General features: G+C 53.1%; 8 protein-coding genes across 8 annotated transcripts; 5 read left to right on the plus strand and 3 right to left on the minus strand.

Moving 5' to 3' along the window:
• Positions 1-11: 11 nt before the first annotated feature.
• Positions 12-2,105, plus strand: PV08_10718 (uncharacterized protein; the record flags this gene model as incomplete). The annotated part of the gene is made up of 1 exon (XM_016385032.1): positions 12-2,105. One exon carries the CDS (start codon positions 12-14, stop codon positions 2,103-2,105), a length of 2,094 nt encoding a protein of 697 aa, XP_016231634.1.
• Positions 2,106-3,471: 1,366 nt separating this feature from the next.
• PV08_10719 (uncharacterized protein) lies at positions 3,472-5,311 on the plus strand (the record flags this gene model as incomplete). The annotated part of the gene is made up of 4 exons (XM_016385033.1): positions 3,472-3,563; positions 3,615-4,416; positions 4,468-4,925; positions 4,987-5,311. The coding sequence occupies 4 exons, from the start codon at positions 3,472-3,474 to the stop codon at positions 5,309-5,311; spliced, it is 1,677 nt and encodes a 558-aa protein (XP_016231635.1).
• A 686-nt stretch (positions 5,312-5,997) lies between these two features.
• Positions 5,998-6,824, plus strand: PV08_10720 (uncharacterized protein; the record flags this gene model as incomplete). The annotated part of the gene is made up of 2 exons (XM_016385034.1): positions 5,998-6,047; positions 6,074-6,824. 2 exons carry the CDS (start codon positions 5,998-6,000, stop codon positions 6,822-6,824), a joined length of 801 nt encoding a protein of 266 aa, XP_016231636.1.
• A 1,063-nt stretch (positions 6,825-7,887) lies between these two features.
• Positions 7,888-9,860, plus strand: PV08_10721 (uncharacterized protein; the record flags this gene model as incomplete). Its single annotated transcript, XM_016385035.1, has 2 exons — positions 7,888-9,445; positions 9,703-9,860. The coding sequence occupies 2 exons, from the start codon at positions 7,888-7,890 to the stop codon at positions 9,858-9,860; spliced, it is 1,716 nt and encodes a 571-aa protein (XP_016231637.1).
• Positions 9,861-10,173: 313 nt separating this feature from the next.
• PV08_10722 (uncharacterized protein) lies at positions 10,174-11,868 on the minus strand (the record flags this gene model as incomplete). Its single annotated transcript, XM_016385036.1, has 1 exon — positions 10,174-11,868. The coding sequence occupies one exon, from the start codon at positions 11,866-11,868 to the stop codon at positions 10,174-10,176; it is 1,695 nt and encodes a 564-aa protein (XP_016231638.1).
• Positions 11,869-12,894: 1,026 nt separating this feature from the next.
• PV08_10723 (uncharacterized protein) lies at positions 12,895-14,037 on the minus strand (the record flags this gene model as incomplete). The annotated part of the gene is made up of 1 exon (XM_016385037.1): positions 12,895-14,037. One exon carries the CDS (start codon positions 14,035-14,037, stop codon positions 12,895-12,897), a length of 1,143 nt encoding a protein of 380 aa, XP_016231639.1.
• A 596-nt stretch (positions 14,038-14,633) lies between these two features.
• On the plus strand, positions 14,634-15,615 carry PV08_10724 (uncharacterized protein; the record flags this gene model as incomplete). The annotated part of the gene is made up of 3 exons (XM_016385038.1): positions 14,634-14,897; positions 14,949-15,340; positions 15,408-15,615. 3 exons carry the CDS (start codon positions 14,634-14,636, stop codon positions 15,613-15,615), a joined length of 864 nt encoding a protein of 287 aa, XP_016231640.1.
• Positions 15,616-16,299: 684 nt separating this feature from the next.
• PV08_10725 (uncharacterized protein) lies at positions 16,300-17,908 on the minus strand (the record flags this gene model as incomplete). The annotated part of the gene is made up of 4 exons (XM_016385039.1): positions 16,300-16,812; positions 17,004-17,398; positions 17,519-17,726; positions 17,849-17,908. The coding sequence occupies 4 exons, from the start codon at positions 17,906-17,908 to the stop codon at positions 16,300-16,302; spliced, it is 1,176 nt and encodes a 391-aa protein (XP_016231641.1).
• Positions 17,909-18,638: the final 730 nt, after the last annotated feature.

Genomic DNA, 18,638 nt, shown 5'->3' on the forward strand with positions numbered 1-18,638 from the left:
AGCGCCCCGACATGGCGACACCTACAAGGCCACCGGCGGTTTCGACTCCCAAGTCACAGTTCACCCCGAACCGAGTCAACGCTTCTCCGCGACCTGGTACCTCAGGAAATGCAAATCGAAATTTGGCCTATAAATCCCCGGCTGTCAAAACGCCGGCCTCAATACCAGGTCACACTCACCATGTCAGTGTGTCTTCTCAACCTTCTTCCACTCCCCTAGCCGCCCACACGATCCACGACGACCTACTCGCGCTGAATTCGCCTGCTGCTGCCCTCATTGCCTCGATGGGCTCGACCGGGATGACCCCATTGACAAATGGCGCAGACGGCCTGGGTATCACGGGCAACGGCCAAGGGGCTGCAACAAGAGTGAGTGCGGTTTCTGCGAACCCGGAAATGGAACGAATACAGAGAATACAGCTTGTGGCAAGCACGCTGAAGACGCGGGTTGCAGGGCGCGGCCTGACACGAGAAGGAGTTGAAAGACTAGCACAAGTGCATGGATTTTCGACGCTGTTGGATGAAGGGAACCTCTCGATCGCTGGTAAGGCTACGGTCGATCTTGAGGTTGTGTTCGATACAATTGATCGAGACTTGATTCGGGAGGTCAACCTCAAGCTCATTAAGAATGATGCGCCCGAAGCCCAGTTTCAAGAGCGAGGAACGCAAGTTCTCAAGGACAACCTCCAGCCATTCACCACTGTCGACGGGACTGCTCAATGGACAGATCTACGTGATTATGAATCGAATCTGGACTACCTCCATCAATTGGATTGCATTCAAGGAGGCATCGACGCCATTGACAGCCTCTACGATGCTTTCCAGAAGATATGGAACGCCGAAAGAGACCGACTGAAATCCGCCAACGCACGACAACGTCTAAGGCACAGTGCCTTGGGTCGACCATTCATGGACCGAACTCCAAAGCTGGGTCTAGCTATCGATTATTGGAACCGCAGACCAGATTCGCAGCCGTCTTCGGAAGACGATGACTCCTTCCCCGATCATAGTGTCTACTCAGCGAATATATCATGTGAGCAGGGCAAGCCTTACACGTTGCCTCTAAACGGCTGGGTGTCTGAGTCTGTTCTCACCGAAGCACCCCAAGGCGAGAATCACTCGGAAAACGCGAAAGTGGGCCCAGACTGGCAGGCTTCTGCCGATGAAGCCGAATATTTGAGTTTGGTTGAAAAAGCGGACGCTATGGACCCGACTGGAGACGAAAAGACTGACGCTCCACCGAGCATACTGAAGATGCACTTCATATCCAAGTTGGTGCCAGAGGTATACCTGCCCCTGAACATCGCGGAAAGTATTGTGGAGCTTGGCATGTTTGAAATGAACCAGGAGATGACGGTGACGTACCAGAAAGCCCTACAGGACCACTTCAACACCACTAAAGCACGTGGTAGTCAAAGTACCTCTGAGGAGAGATGGCCCAGATGTCTGCCAATCACGTCTGAAGGTGGACCTTTAAAGTATCGCCGCCATTCTTATGCGCTGCATTCTGTCCAGCCCGGAGCAGTACTCTGGTGTTATCCAGTCACTCGCCTGAAGTTCATTCATCCCAGACAATTGGCAGGAGCAATACCAATCCTGCGTCAGTATGCTCTGGTATGGAGTCTTCTAAGAAGCCTTGTAGAATATGGGGACGCCGAACCGAACACAATGGCGACTGCGGCCGATCATTCTACTCAGAATGTGGTTGCAGCGAGGCCTTCTCGAACCTCGCGACGAAGTAATGTCAAAGCCACTAAAAACAGGCTCGATGACTTACTGGGCATTGGTAGTCCAGAAGGACGAGACGACGTGGTCCCTGTCGACGTCAGCCTTGATACCGTGTCAGACAGTCCAAAAGCCAAATTGGATATTTATGTTCCTCTGTTTGGATCCCTCGCCGGCGGAAGACAGAGTCCTTTCATATTCATCTCTTTACATGTCTGCCCCGACGGGATAATTGAGGTGAAGAACTTGAATGGTGCGCAAGTTAGCGACAAGAGCGAAGAGTTGAAGCTTCGAGAGCAAGTTTCCCGTATCGTTACCGCGACTGAGGATATCGGCTTACTGGTCGAATGGGTTCTCTTGAGAGCTGGAGGATCAAGATGATGGATGGAATCACAGCCAGGAGAGCCTGACCTGCGAGAAGATAGCTCTCTCCGACGAAGTTAGCCTCCGGCAGGGATATGAAAGACCTGGTCTACCTAGGATCGCCTGTGTTGGTTAGCACAATGTCGTCGCACTGGCCAGTATCGAGACCTTCTCCACGGACTCATGGAATCTGGAATCCAGAACCATTCTAACCATTCTAGACCCATTCCCCCGAGTTTGAATCCGCACTTGCCCTATCCCATAGTTCGGTGTGTCTTCCTGGGGAGCGTGTGCAAAAGGTCAAGACTCAAGAGCGGAGTTTCCTATTTCAGGAGTCCGAGGTGCCTCGCCGGATCTATCAACCGTCAGGCCAAATTGCGGTCGCCCCAGGTACGTCTGCGCGCAACACTGCGCAGCCGGCAGCTTTCACGCAGGATTCCCCATCGTGAAACAGAGGAGGACGTGGAAGACCCTTTCCCCGTACCCTAACATCTGTTTCCTTCCCCGGGATCTCGAACGTCTCCGGCTGGAAACCTTGGGTTAGACTCCTTACTCGGGGAAATCCCCAGCAACGCACCCCAACTGCACTACACCGAATGGCTGAAGGTGTGCAGAGTCCAGGCACCAATTCAGTAGTGTACCATCCATACTCGTACACATCTGATTAGTTTCGAGATGTTTTGACCTACCAACCAGAAGCTGTCACATTCAGGACGGCCGTCGTTACCCACTCCTCTATCTCCGGTTACTATTTGTACCATGAAAATCGTGGGCACCGAACACGTGAATGTCTCCAAGTGGATAGAAAATACATCATTTGGGCACATGAAAAATCTTCCAGTTGACCACGAGCCCCCCATTCTTCACCAACACCCACAGAAACCCCTCTGAGCTGCTCGGTAGCAGGCCGAACGTGATCCGACGGTGTAGGGGTCAGAAATTTCCCTTGCCTGTTTAAGGCGGGCACTTGGTGGATCAATCATCTGTGCCTAGAGAGGCTTAAGCAACGACAGTTGCACTCAAAGCGGCGGCGCTCCACGGCATTCCGCTTTGGGCAACCCGGATGACTTCCATGGGTTGACTACTCGGTATGCTGAGACCACGAAGACCTCCGTCACGCCGATCTCTTCTCCAGTTGCTGTAACTGTGGGCTCATGTGGCCGATGGACAATGACATCGATGCGGATACTGACTCTCCACTTTGTACCCGGAGTGATGGAGTCAATCCGCTTTTAACTCCACATCTATCTTTCTCTCGGGATCGCGTTGACATTGCAGAGAATGCTTGACCGCCGTCCGCTCCCTACATAAGAGTCGCGCCTCGCCCAAGAGGCAGTCTTTCTGGAAGCAATCATACTGGATCATCCTTGCCACGCAACTCATCATGCAATTATTCAAGGGTCGCAGCCGCTACTTGGGCCTGCGTGGCACCAAATTGAACTTCGCTATTGGTATTATCGCTGGTCTGGATTTCTTGTAGGGAGGCACCTGCTTGATGTAGTGGACACGCGCTGACTGCTCCAATAGGTTATTCGGCTATGATCAGGGTGTCATGGGAGGTCTTTTGACGCTACCTTCGTTCACGTCGGTCTTTCCAGAGATTGACACGACCAGAGCCGGCATGACCAAGGGCGAGGCAAACCATGTCTCGACTATCCAAGGTATCTCGGTCGCATCGTACAACGTTGGATGCTTCTTCGGTGCGATAGCGTGTATCTGGGTGGGTGAGTACTTGGGACGACGCAAGACTATTTTCCTCGGTTCGGCCATCATGGTCGTCGGTGCGACTCTCCAGTGCACGGCTTTTAGTCTGGCGCACTTCATCGTTGGTCGAATCATAACGGGCATGGGCAATGGTCTCAACACGTCAACCGTACCCACGTGGCAATCGGAATGCTCAAAGTCGCACCGTCGGGGACAGCTTGTCATGATCGAAGGTGCTTTGATCACTGGTGGCATCTGCCTCTCGTACTGGATTGATTTCGCCTTCTCCTTCCTCGACAGCCAGGCTTCGTGGCGTTTCCCCATCGCCTTCCAAATCGTATTTGCCTTGATCATCCTTGCCTTCATCCTGGAGCTTCCAGAATCGCCAAGATGGTTGATTCTCAAGGGCCACGAACAGGAGGCCGTGGAAGTGCTTGCCGCTCTCTCCGAGAAGTCGGTTGAAGACAGATATATCGCCGCTGAATTCACCGCCATCAAAGATACCGTGCTTGAACAGCAAAAGGCAACTTTCCGCGACTTATTCACCATGGACGAGGACCGTCACTTCCATCGTGTTGTATTGGCATATGTCAATCAAATGTTCCAACAGATCTCTGGTATCAATGTAAGTCTCTGTTACCCTGTGAATGTTGGTGCCATGACTAACCTATCCCAGTTGATCACGTACTATGCAGCCACCATCTACGAGAATGAAATTGGTCTGACGCCGTTTATCTCGCGGATTCTTGCTGCATGCAACGGCACGGAGTATTTCTTGGCTTCATGGATCTCCGTCTTCATCATCGAAAAAGTCGGCCGCCGAAAGCTCATGTTGGTCGGGGCCGCGGGCATGTCTATTTCCATGGTCATCCTTGCCGTCATGACGAAAATTGGCGGAAGTGCTTGTGGTATTGTGGCTGCGACCTTTTTGTTCGTCTTCAATACCTTCTTTGCGATTGGGTGGCTTGGTATGACATGGCTATATCCAGCTGAGATTGTGCCTTTGCGCATCCGAGCACCTTCCAACGCCTTGAGTACCAGCGCCAACTGGGCGTTCAACTTCATGGTTGTGATGATTACCCCAGTGTCCTTTTCCAGCATCGGATACCAGACGTATATCATCTTTGCTGTCATGTGAGTCGAACTTGCTTGCGTACGCTGATGTATACGATTTTAGTACTGACATGATCTTTAGTAACGCTTTCATTGTCCCTGTTGTCTATTTCTTCTACCCTGAAACCGCTTATCGATCTCTTGAAGAGATGGACACAATCTTCCACAAGACCAAGAACATATTCACTGTAGTATGGACAGCGAAGCACGAACCACATCGTTATGGCAAGAACGGTGAAGTCTTGATTGATTATGAGGAAACCGAGGAGCACCACCGGAGAGCCAGCACGGCTGAACGCAGTGCAAGTGTCGTCAGTCAGGACCAGCTTGACCCCGAGAAGGCATCTCAGCGTCAGAGAGAAACATACAGAGGCAACCCTGGTGGTCCCGGTCCATTTGGCGCCTGAGTAACGCGGCAGCAGGACTGCTTGGACATGACCTTCCGCCTTGAAAAGCCTTGACTGATCAACTAGCGAATGTCGAGGGAGGGCTCATTTGACTTGATTAGTCACATTGTCAAGTATGAAACGATAGATTTCTGGATAATCATCAATGTTTAGGATTGTCCCGCGTGAGTTCGCAAGACAACAATTGTTATGTGATGATCAGCGAGAAGGCAGATACCAGTGCTACCATTGACTGGATAAGGAAGTTCTGGTTGATCTAGTAGGAAACCGACGGAGGCTCCGTCCCCGCATCGTTGAGTGAGACGTGTATGTCAGCACGTTTCCAATTGCACCATCGCGCTACTGCAACTGGACGTCGGATTAGTTACAACTTACAGCTGTTGTACGGATCAGATCTTTGCTGATTGCAATTCCCGGAGAGCGCGTATATCTATTGAGCGGAAAGGCAGATCAGCACATCTGACTAATTCGTCTGGCCGGCACAATATTGGCACAATATTCGCACCAACAGCATTATATCGCGTGCTCGTCCCCGACTTCAAACCGATTTTCGCTCTTTTGGAAAGCTCAATCCTTTCACCATCCTGCAGCACACAACAAGGCTGGCGTCGAGGTCACTATCACGACTTCTCCTTGCTCGGGGCCATTTTCCCTCGTCGGGTCAATTAAAGGCGTCATCAGTCAAAATGTCGAGGCAAGTGAACTTTCACACTCGCTCATATCTGCTGCCTCTGTTGTCACTAACACGGCGCTCGATTCCAGTCTAGCAGATTTGGCTTCTAAGCTCTTCAACCCCAATGCGGACTTCCGCCCTCAGATTGTACCCACGGCCAAAAGAGTGCGTGGCATTTTGAACGGCAAGTACATCTTCGACACGACCAATGCCAAATTGGTATGGGAGCACCAGTATTTCCCATACTACTGGATCCCCAAGGCGGATTTCTTGGAGACGGCAAAATTTGAACAAGACGAGCCCGTCTCTGGCGTAGACTCGTCAACCTCAAAGCTGTCGGTCGGTGACAAGTCCGTCCCTGCGCTGGTTGTTCCAGACTCGTTCAACTCGGAGCTCGCAAGCCACGTCAAGGTCGACTTCAAGGCCATCGATGCGTGGTACGAGGAGCAATCACAGGTCCTCTACCATCCCAAAGACCCTTATCATCGAGTGGACATTCTCCCGTCTGGACGCAAAGTACGTGTTGAGATTGACGGGGTCGCTCTTGCGGACACTGGCTCCGAAGGGGGCGTTATGTCACTGTGGGAGACCAGGTTCCCTGGCAGATGGTATCTTCCTCGAACGGCGGTCAATTGGGAGTACCTCACGCCCAGCGAGACTCACACGGGCTGTCCGTACAAAGGAGAGGCGAGCTACTACAATGCCACCGTGAACGGGAAGGAATACAAGGACGTGGCGTGGTGGTATCCGAACCCCATGCTGGAGAGTGTACAGATCAGTGGCCTGCTGTGCTTCTATCCTGACAAAGTCAATACCTGGGTGGATGGGAAGCCACTGTAAACGATTGGCGTGGCTGGGACAATCGGCAAGAAGGAAGAACGTAAATAAGACCAAGCAACGTCTGCAGAGAGACTTAGGTGGCAGCTCCAATTGCCGATGGGCTACAGAACGAGTATCCGGCAATTGGTTTGCGCTCAAAGGCAAGCATCTAGTTACTTGGTGGACGCAGACAATCAACTCCCTGTTCCAATCAAGTCTCGATAGCCGATCTCGTACGTATGGCTCCCTACACACGAGTTGTGTATACCCTAAGCGACTCTGTGACTGACTCGTGGGTGATGGGTATAGGACTGTGGGCACTTGGCCTGATGCACCACAGACTCTTGTCCTGGTCACATTCCTCCTCTTCGTCTTGATCTGTCCTTGGTCCTTATTGCCTCATGCTTAACTCAACTTGGCTTCTATCTCGTGACGTGGGTGGCCGCTATTCGCAAGTCCACTGCCGTCTGCTACTCGTACTGGATGGTGTGTCGTTCCCCCGCTATTTTGCCCCGTCGTGATGGAGACGATGTCCCAGATACGACTTGCACGATACGAAACTACAGAGACTCCAGCGGCAAATCCCCTCGGCTGCCATAATGCCTGTCGAGAAAGCTCTTCCGTGTACTTCTCGAAGCCCAATAACGTCGCTAGCCGAAGTCAGGATGATCCCCGTGGTACCAGCTTCAACTTTCTTCTCCTCTTCATTTTGTCGTACTCATGACCTCTAACCACGCGGATTCCACCTTCTTTTCAAGGCTAGCATTCAAACCCCGCCTTCGTGGTGAATCCATGACGGGACAATGGACGTTGGGTGATCGACAGAATTTTCATCGCATTCTCGGTTACCGTTGAACGCTTCAATCGCCGGCAGTTGTCCAGTCCTCCATGGCCGATGACTTCATGAACAGCAGCACATTGTCTTCGTCGTATGTGGGTTGCACGCCGCCATAGCCGGAATGTGTTCCATCCAGGTGGCCGTTGAGGTACAAGATGCTGCTCATCCTTGTGACCTCGTCGCCTCGAGGGTCTCTGGGTTCTTCTCCTTCATGTGCTCCCCCTGGATGAACACATACTGTTGAAAATGCTTTCGTCATCACCTCTTCGATTTCTCGGCCTGCTCTGGGTGAGCCTACTCGCTTCTTCGGCCTATGGAGGTCTCATAGGCCGACAAAGCGATGTTCCTACGGTCAAGGTCAAGAACGGCAGCTACTATGGTTTTCACAACCCGTCATACAATCAGGATCTCTTCCTTGGAATGCCCTTTGCCCAACCGCCTGTAGGAGAACTACGCTTCAACTTGCCAAAGTCACTGAACACGACGTGGGACAGCCCCAAGAATGCCACCCAGTACGGTTATCAATGCTACGGGTACGGGAGTGACCAATGGGTGCTGGGAAACATTGTCAGTGAAGACTGCCTGACCCTCAACGTCGTCAGGCCGAGCGGTATCGGACAGAATGCAAGTTTGCCAGTGGGAGTTTGGATTCATGGCGGAGGCTTTTTCGAGGGAGGAGGCCGGGATCCACGATACAACCTGAGCAAGATCATCCAGGCATCGGTCGACATGGGCAAACCATTCATTGGTGTCAGTATCAACTATCGCCTGCAAGCATTCGGGTATCTCTTCGGCACCGCCGTCCTGAAGGAGGGTGTCACCAATCTGGGCTTCCGTGACCAGCGGCTGGCACTGCACTGGGTGCAAGAAAACATCGCCGCGTTCGGCGGAGATCCGGCCCAGGTGACCATCTGGGGAGAGTCCGCTGGAGGCAACTCAGTCGGAACGCAGCTCATCGCCTACGGCGGGCGTGATGACAAACTCTTCCGTGCCGGGATCATGGAGAGCGGCTGCCCCGTCCCGTTCGCTCCAGCCATCAACGCCTCCGCGTGGGACAAATACTACAACAACATCACCAAGGCGACCAACTGCAGCGGCGCGCCCGACACGCTCGCCTGCCTGCGCAAGGTGCCCATTCAGAGACTCAGCGACGTTCTCAACAGCAGCGTGACGGCGACGGTCCCGGGGTGGGGAGGGCACATCGACGGTGACTTCATCGAGGGCTCGGCCTCTCAACAACTTCTCGACGGCAAGTTCGTCAAGGTCCCCATCCTGCAGGGCGCGAACTTTGACGAGGGAACCTCGTTCGGCGGCAAGGGCATCAACACCACCCAGCAATTCCTCGCCTATGTCTCGTCGACCGGTCCCAACGCGACCACGGCGCAGACAGTCGCCGCCCTTTACCCTGATATCCCGGGCATCGGCATCCCCGCTACCCTGGACGGTCGGCCTACCGGGCCCTGGGCGCTGCTGGGAAAGCAGTACAAGCGCGCGTCTGCCTACGGCGGGGACCTCAGCATGCACGCTCCCCGACGGTTCACGTCCATGTGCTGGGCGGCCCAAAACGTCAGCGGGTACAGCTACCACTTCAACGTGGTGCCGAACGGCGTGCCGCCGCAGATCGGGGCGACTCATTTCCAGGAAGTCGCGTTTGTGTTCGACAACACCGCCGGACAGGGATACAACAACTCTGTCGCCAAGGACCCCTTTGCCAACATGCCTCGGTCGTATGACCGACTTGCGAATGTCATGTCTCGAATGTGGGCGAGTTTCATTGCCGATCTCGATCCTAATGTGAACAATGGTGAGTCCTTGGCTCCCTTTATTTTTTCTCTCTTCTTCTTTTGTCCTCATTTTCGCTGTCTTTGATGCAAATGTCGCATAACTGTACAGGAGGTATTGTCCTTTTTTTTCTCTTTTTTTTGCGTTTGGTTTTCGTACGGTCCAACTCTACCGTTTTTTCTTCCCTCCGATGAATCCCCTCGCTGTCGACGTACACCTACCTACCGTTGTTGGCGTTGTTGACTAACTATCTACATTACTCGTCTCGTCCAAAAATAGCCACCGCGGTTCATTGGCCCAAGTATAATCTCACGACGCCACAAAACATCGTGTTCGACACCAACCATACAAACCTGATGTATGTGGAGGACGACTACTACCGCGCCGAGGGCATTGCGTTCATCTCTGAGAACTTTGTCGGTGTCTATGGTCGCTAGGTTGAAAACAAGGGGCTACGGGCGGTCAGGTGGGTTCGAGGGGACGAGACCGCACTCGACACCCGGCCTCTCCTAACCAAAGTGGAAGTTGTCTTCAACAAGTCCGGCGTCGCCGGTGCCTCAGGTATCTATCACCAATCATACATTTCTGACGAAAACATTTTTTTTAACCATGGTATTGAAAACATTCTTTTTATTCATGGTATTTGAAGAACAATTTTGATTTTATTACATATCGCTCTGTGACAAAGGTTCAAAAACGAACACAAGGATTTCATAACATGCCTTCGTTGAATCCCCGCCATATCTCAACTCATTTGTGCGTGCCCTTTGTAGGAGCACCGTTGTTGTCCGCCAAAGAATAACCCGTTGCGGCCTTCACCCCATTTGCGTACCTTGCACTGGGATCGGTAGCCATGCCGTTGTGAGTACCGTTGAACTTCATGTTCTTGATGCCGTCGTAGCCTTTGATGCCGGTGGCCTTCTCGAGTCTCTGAGCGAGATCCTCGCTGACTTCGCGGAAGATGGCGATCTGTCGTCTCAAGATCTCCTTGTCGCGACACGCCTCCATCTTGCCGGAGACGTTGTTGACGAACCGCTCGCGGGCCGGCTCGTCGAAGACCTTCTCCCACAGCGCCCGGGGGGCGTTGAAGTCTTCGGGCCGGATCTGAGACAAGAACGTGATGGCCCTGCCTTGGAAGTGGCCGTGGGTCCTGTCGAGATCGACGGACCGCTCCCTGAATTGGATGGGGTCGATCGACGAGAGGTAGGCCGGCCGGCCGCCCTGGTTGTAGAAAGCCATCGACCCGTCGCGTTGGAAATTGCCAAACTTGTACCCCGTGCGCGGGGCGTTGACCGGCAGTTGTTGGTAGTTCACGCCGATGCGGTGCCTGTGCGTGTCGGGATAGGAGAAGAGCCGGGCCTGCAGGACAGGGTCCGCGGAAGGCTCGACGCCGGGAGGCATGTGCGACGGGTTGAAGGCAACCTGCTCCACCTCGGCGAAGTAGTTGACGGCGTTCTCGTTCAGGGTCATTTCGCCGACCTTGCGGAGGGGGAACTGGTTCTGGGGCCAGACGTGGGTCAGGTCGAACACGTTGATGCCCTGCTTCTCCCAGACCTCCTCGGCCTCCTTCGGCGTCATGGTCTGGACCTCGACCGACCACTTGGGGAACTCGCCACGCTCGATCGCCTCGTACAGGTCCTTCTGCGAGTGGTCCGGGGACTTGTTGGCCGAGTCCTCTTGGGTGATGAACTTGGTGCCCTGCATCGACTTCAGGTGGATCTGGCAGTACACCCACTCGCCGTCTTTCTTGACGAGCTTGAGGGTGTGTCCGGAGTACCCGTGCATGAACCGGTAGCCATCGGGGATGCCTCGGTCACCCATGAGGATCATGACCTGGTGGATCGACTCGGGGTTCTGGGACAGGTAGTCCCAAAACATGGTAGAGTCGTCGGCGTGCGTGAGATGGGTCGACGGGTCTCGTTTCTGTGTGTGGATGAAGTGAGGGAACTTGGCAGGGTCCCTCAAGAAGAAGACCGGCGTGTTGTTGAACACCATGTCCCAGTTGCCGTCGTCGGTTCTGAGTTTCACCGAAAAGCCTCGAGGATCGCGGGCGCAATCATGCGAACCAGCTTCGCCCCCGACCGTCGAAAATCGCATGGTGATGGGACACTTCTTGCCCTTGGTGCCCCAAATATCTAGCTGGGTCAAATCGTCCGCTGGGTCTGTGCACTCGAAAAACCCGTGTGCGCCGCTGCCTTTGGCATGGACAACACGCTCAGGGATTCGTTCGCGGTCAAAGTGTGACAGGAGGTCGATTAGGTGGAAATCTTGGAGAAGAAGAGGACCATTCTCGCCGGCTCTTTGCGCCTCGTATGGGTGAGGCATGGGAGCGCCATTGCTGGTGGCGTAGACGGTGTCCTTCGAGGTAGCCTGTCGGTCCTTCTCAAAGGAAGTGAACTGGTTGGTGACGTGGGAGGCGAACGAGGTATCTGCAGACGGGGCCATGATGGTTGACTTGATCGTGTCAATGGGTTCTTGAATGATTCTTTGAACAAATTCCATAGACCGCAGAAGGGTATCTTATATGGATTTTCGCGAAGAGGCAAATGGAGCTAGACAACCCGTCTGCGTCGAGGGTTTTAAGGGGGTTTGGACCTTACCATTATTAAACCCGCATCGCCGTCTGGTTATGTGTCGCACACGCCACTTGCATCCATGGCTCGCTCGCTCAAGTCGTTGTAGCATGGCTTCTGGCCGTGCGTCATGACGTTTTACAAGCTTCGGCTAGGCAAAAATGCTTCCAATGAGCAGAAAGCCTAAAACAAAGACTGGGGATCGTTGATCTGATCACCACCAGTCAGGAGGCTTAGAGATCAAGATTTGAAGAAGCAAAATGACCCTGGACCTGAGTCGGTACTCGTGCTCGTGCGAGTAGGTGGGCACGCAACGATGCTCGTGCAGGGAGAACATGATATCATCAAAGCGGCAGCTCAAATGGATCCATGTCGTCCAGAACCAGGAAATGGAAGTCCGCGGGATCAAGATCCACGCGGTCCATCATTCATCTCAGATGGGCCAATGGCCAAACAGCGATTTGAGCAATCGCCGCAAACTCGCACCCGCCGTCGCAAAAGCCTCGTCGCCAAAAATCACCTCATTTGGAGGTCGCTCGCTGAACATGACCCGAATAGGCCCATTTCAGCGAGACACCCAGCGAAGAGGCCTGTGAGGCAGCCTAGCACCCCGTTGTGGATGAAAGGAACAGTCGGATGTATTGTTGGTTACCTGCGTTATCATCATTTGAGTGCGTTGTCTCAGGTAACACGTTGGAAGGTAAATGCCCGTCCTGGAAGGTGTTCATTAACGGATTCGGTGCACAGTGGCATCGCCTGATGCACTTGCTGACTATCTGCCTCGAGCCATCCGGTCAGGGAAATATTGTGGCCTATAGGAACCGCGTCAACTTTTGGATACCTAAACCAATTCTATAGTAGCTTTCTAAGGTCTAATAACTTTTTCTAATAGCGTTTTCTAACGACTTTTTCTAGCGAGGTTTTCTTCCTCGAAAATGTCTACTGTTCCCTGAGAACCGTCGTCGTGTCCCTGCTTAGTCATGGTGCGACGCCGTTTCCTTGTTGAACCCGCTAGCTGACTGACGCAAGCATTCAGCTCCTCCACATGTTCTAGGTTTGTGGCCCATGAGGTCAAGAGTCGTATGACAACCTTGTCGTCTGGAAGTTGTTCCCAGATATAGAAGACAAAATCTTTCTGCAGGGCATCGACAACTGTTTTGGGTAGAATAGGAAAGACTTGATTGGTCTCGGTCGTCGCCTGTAACTTGACACCAGCCTTGACAAAGTGGGAAGACATCACAGCAGCCATGTTGTTGGCATGCCTCGCAAGGTCAAAAATCAAACCATCGCGAAAGAGCTCGGTGAACTGGATGCCTAGAACCCGGCCTTTGGCTAGTAACGATCCATGCTGTTTCATATGGTAAGGAAACTCCGCAGCAATATTCTTATCCTTGACGACAACCGCCTCGCCTAGTAGTGCACCGACTTTCGTGCCGCCAATCCAGAACATGTCGGTGAGATCGTAAATGTCACGCAAGGACATGTCGTTCGCTGAAGACGTCAAAGCAGCTGCAAGGCGAGCACCGTCCATGAAGAGAATGAGGCGAAGGGACTTGCAAAGGTCGGCGAGGACTTCCAGCTCCTGTTTAGTGTATATTGTGCCCGTTTCAGTCGCATTTGAAATGTATACCATTCGCGGCTTGACGTTGTGAGGGAACATGGAGTTTTGATCGACTGCCACTTGAATCGACTTTGGCGTCAGCTTGCCATTTGTCGCGGGAGCGAGGATGACTTTGTGGCCTGTCGCTTCAATGGCTCCCGCCTCTTTGCTTGAAATGTGGCCCGAGGTCGCTGCAATGACGGCTTCATGTGGCCGGAGACAAGACGCAATCGAGATCAAGTTGGCCGGGGTCCCTCCCGTGACGAAGAAGACTGAGGCATCGTCAACACCAATACTCTCTCGGATGAGTGTTCTCGCCTTGTCACAAAATTCATCATTGCCATACCCGGGCTGTTGGGAGAGGTTGGTTCTGGCGAGGGCCTCTAGGATCCTGGGATGTGCACCCTCGCCATAGTCATCGGCAAAACTTCGCTTGACCATGTCTAGGCAGGGGATTTCTCTTGGATCATGCGAGGAACGTACGTGACAGGACGGATGGTTGGCACGAGCCACGACAGCCAAGGCCGATGTGCGAGAAGATCACGTGTCAGTCTCGGCGTCCGATGGTCACGTGCACCGCTGAGTCATCCCCCCCGAAGACGGCACCCTACTCGTAGGAACTCGTCATCACCGGGTGCGAAGGAGTTCCCCCCACCATCAACAAGTACGAGTACGCAATCTTCAACCCCCTCGAGCGCTTCCCCGTCGGCATTTGAACAATCTCCGTCGCAGTCTCGGTGTCACTCAAGGGGACTCGGAGAAGACTCCGCCAATTTGTCTCCATATCGAGAGCCTCCTTTCCCGCAACAACCGCGGGGTGATTCGGGGTCCAAGTGTTAATCCCGACGAACAGCGGCGACAACGAAATCTACACCGTGGGGCCATCACGGAATGGCGACAGTTGAGGTAGGGATGGTTTACAAATTCGTTTTACACCTGGTTTGACTTCGTCTCCTTGCTCTTTCGTCCTCCTACACTCACCCCCAATCCTACTATAGAATTCAACGAGCAACCACGCGTACTTAGTCGGATTCAAGATGACCAAGGCAACTCATATCATTCGCTTCATCGCGAACGAGGACAACAGAGTCCATCTCGGTCAACTCGTAGACACCAGCCGAGATGTCGGTCTCGACACTTTTGAGGGCAAGAAGGTTGAGGCATACCTGATCAATGGCTCGATCTTCACGCCTGAAGTCACATCGATCGTCTACACTGTCAAGCAACTGTTGTCGCCCGTGTCAAGAGAAGACTGCAACTATATCCGGTGCTTGGGTCTGAACTACAAGGACCATGCGAATGTCAGTACTTCTTGTGTGCAGTGATTCCAGTTGCTAAATTCGACGAAACAGGAAGCAAAGATGGCCCTCCCTAAAGCCCCCATCCTCTTCACGAAACCCCGTACTGCCCTCGCCGACCCATACCCAGCCGTCATCCCCGTCCCCAAGGCCGCACAGGATGGAACTTCGGATTACGAGGCGGAACTCTGCGTCGTGATTGGCAAGACTGGTCGTGACATTCCAGAAGAGAAGGCCCTCGACTACGTTCTTGGATATACCTGCAGCAACGACGTTTCGGCCCGAACAATGCAGATGTTGACCACACAATGGTCGTTCTCCAAGGGGTTGGATGGAAGTTGTCCTCTCGGACCAGTCTTGGTCACCAAGGACGTCATCCCTGATCCCCAGACTCTTACGATCAAGGCCATCTACAACGGACAGACTGTTCAAGATGGCAACACCAAGTGAGTTTTTGTGCTTGTTTGCCGAGACGACTAGACACGTTCTGACTGAGTGGCGTTTTTTCTACAGGGATATGATTTTCGATATCAAGAAGCAAATCAGCTACCTGTCCCAAGGAACTACCTTGGAGGCTGGTACCATTTTCTTGACCGGTACGCCTGCTGGTATTGGATTTTTCCGTCAACCCAGAGTGGTTCTAGAGGACAAGGGGGACATTAGGGTTGAGATTGAGAAGATCGGTACATTGATCAACAAGGTCCACTATGAACAGTGGTGATTTCGGGGATAGAGGTGATTTGAGGTGGCCTGGATGGTTGGTAAGTAGACGGTAGATGGTAGACAAGTATCAAATCAAGATGAATTGGATTCTAAATGGCGGTATCAATGACAAGTCATCATGGCCAGCGGTCAACATGACAGAATGAAAAGACCGGTGGTAAAGATTCTGACTCTGTCTCAGACTCTCGACTCGGTTCGGCTTATGGGGAGAAGTGATTAGAACGCTACGCACCGAGAGATGAGTGTCTCTGAGTACTGACCTTCCGTGTCCGTCTTTGTTCTGAATTGGAGAGAGAGTGCTGGCTGGGCAGGTAGGGTAAAATGCCTCCAGGCAGTTGTGTAGCCACTGTAAAGTTACAGTGGCTACAATGTACGGGATACGTCTACTCCGAAACCCTCGACGGGGATAGAAGGTACGTAATACTTGAAACCCTACCTCTAGGTGTGTGGGGATGTAGGTGATGTAGGTAAGTCGCGAGGTAAACGTATGTGCAGCTGTACTCCCAAAAAAAAACCCCCCAGTAGGCGGTGCGCAAAAGAGGACACAATACAATTCTTATGTAGTATCAACCAGGTAGTTAGTTACCGAGTGCCTAAGAGGTAATCTTTAACTGAAACACATGTACTATCGAGATGCCGCCTGAACAAGAAACAAGTATTGTTAAAAAAAAAGGAGGGGGGGCTACTCCAGAAACTCGGTGGGCACGTCGGGACCCCAGACGGCCAGTCCCTCGTGGCCGGCGGGGCCGTAGCCCATGGGGGTGTCGACGTTGACCAGGTCGCCGTCGGCGTAGTGCTCGACCATGAAGCCGTTGATGTCCCACCAGTAGTCGAAGATCTGCGAGCCCAGGATGTGCCTGCCGACGCCCCAGACGGGCGTGTACTTTTTCTCGGCGAGCCACTGGTGGCCCAGGGCCTGGGTGTCGAAGTCGTGCACCTCGTACGACGAGTGGTGCACGTGCTTCTCGACCCCGGGCGACAGCGTCGTCATGAAGAAGGTGTGGTGGTCGACGAGGTCCCGGTCGCGGTCGACGTGCGCGAACAGCGCCACCTCCTTGCGCGCCGGCGCGCCGGTCGCCGGGTCGATCTTGTCGAGCGGCACGTAGAGGATGTCCGACGGCACGATGTTGAAGTGAGTCGTGTACCACGTCATCTGCGCGGGGAAGTCTTGCACGTTGAGACCAAAGTGACCGAGCTACAGGACACGCAAACACCCCAGGGAGGGTCGGACGGATTAGCAAAGTGTACGTGAGTGAGTGAGTGACCAGGTAAGTATAGTATGAATGTGGGTATGGGTGTGAAATGTCAACGTGTATGTGAACGTAAGCGAGAGGGAGAGCGAGAGTTGAGAGCGAGAGTGCAAAGAGGACTATCGAGTTTACTCACCTTGTGAACTTCAGCCGGTCCTGGATCAAACCTTTGAAAAGCCTTCTGTCGAGGCTTGTCGACTTCGTCGTTGATCTGGAGTTTGGCCGGCTTCGCGCGTTCCTCCTTGACCTCAGCTTGGCCCCAGATGAAGTTGACCGGAAACCCCTCCGGGTCGGCGATGGTCGCGATGTATCCCCCACCGGGAGCGTCCTTCATCTCTTCGACCCCGTCGCTCAAGACGGTGGCGCCGGGCAGCTTGAGCACCTTTTCGAGGTCCTCGCGCGACTCGACCTCGAACGACCCGCCCAGGTACTTTTTCGGCCCTTGTTTGGCGTAGTACACGTACTGGTCCGGTCCGTAGCCGCGGAACCACCGTTCTCCGTCGCCCTTTTTGGTGACGTGCATTCCGAAATCTACAATGCTCCGGCGGAACAAGAATGATGGCGTCAGAACTTTATCGTTTGGAAAAATTCACACCGGAGACGGATCGGTGGCGGCGTGAAATTGTCCAAGTTGTGTCAGGTCAAACTTACCTCTCAAGAATGTAGTGATCGCATTCAAATCAGGATGTTGATACCGCATGTGGCTCAACTTGACCAACCTGACCTGTTTGGATCGGTCGATGCCTCGCTTCTTTTGCCATTCTCTCTTGTTGTCGCGGTCGGGGCCTACGGCGTCGACGTCGCGGAGTGATTGGCCCCGGTTTGGCGATGGGCCTCTCGAGATGACGGCAGTCGAGGGCTGCATAGGTAGTAAAATTTGAACAATGTCAGTTTGAGATAAATGAGAAAGAGGTGTATGGAGTTAGACAAGAACCGATATAAGGGTAGGGAAGTACGTATATATACATGATGAATTCATACCTTTTCATTTTGAACCTTATCCTCGGTAAGATTATGTTTGAGGTCGTCGAGGTTATTCATTTTGGTGTGCGGTTAACGGCAACGAGTTCGCTTGAGCACAACGCTGTCGGTATCCTCGAGACCTGTGTTGTCGTCCTTTGTGGCGGGCACGAGATGTGTATATTTGGTGTTTGAGTGTTTGAGTGTTTGAGTGTTTGGTCGTCAGTGGTCGGGAAGGTAAATAAAATGAACCTGTAGGTTGTTCGGCAGTTGATTTAGTCCCGCCACCGGAGGGTATGGTACGGGGTAATGGGGGTCTGGAGTGTTGACAGATCAGACTTGAAAAGTAGCGATGGGTTCTTCTTGTACCAAATATGATTCCGGTGATGTTGAAGAGGTGGTAATTTAGGAAGCAAAAACCAACGTCCACGACGGGCCAGATTAATACTGTCTGTCGGTCTAACGATGATGAGGATGAGGAGGATGATGATTATGGAGTGAGAGAGTGTCAGGCCGAGTGCGTGAGAAAAGCGGGTTCCCCACAAAACATGGAGCGAGTCTCGACACCACCAGACGGAATCGAAACGGATAATGCGGACGCCAAAATACGACACGAGCGGGCGGAAGAGACACGAGCGGGCGGAAGAGACACAGACGTGAGTGAACTAACTAGACTTCTATTACTTGTCTCTGGCACTCTTTACTACGAGCACCAAGGGACGGGTACAGTCGTGACTGAACCCACCCTCCTCGTCTCTTCTTCTTCACCTCGTCCTACAGCTGCTACGTTAGTGTCCTTTTCACTGCTCGC

The sequence above is a fragment of the Exophiala spinifera genome (genome assembly GCF_000836115.1).
Source record: "Exophiala spinifera strain CBS 89968 unplaced genomic scaffold supercont1.8, whole genome shotgun sequence".
Taxonomy (NCBI): Eukaryota; Fungi; Ascomycota; class Eurotiomycetes; order Chaetothyriales; family Herpotrichiellaceae; genus Exophiala; species Exophiala spinifera.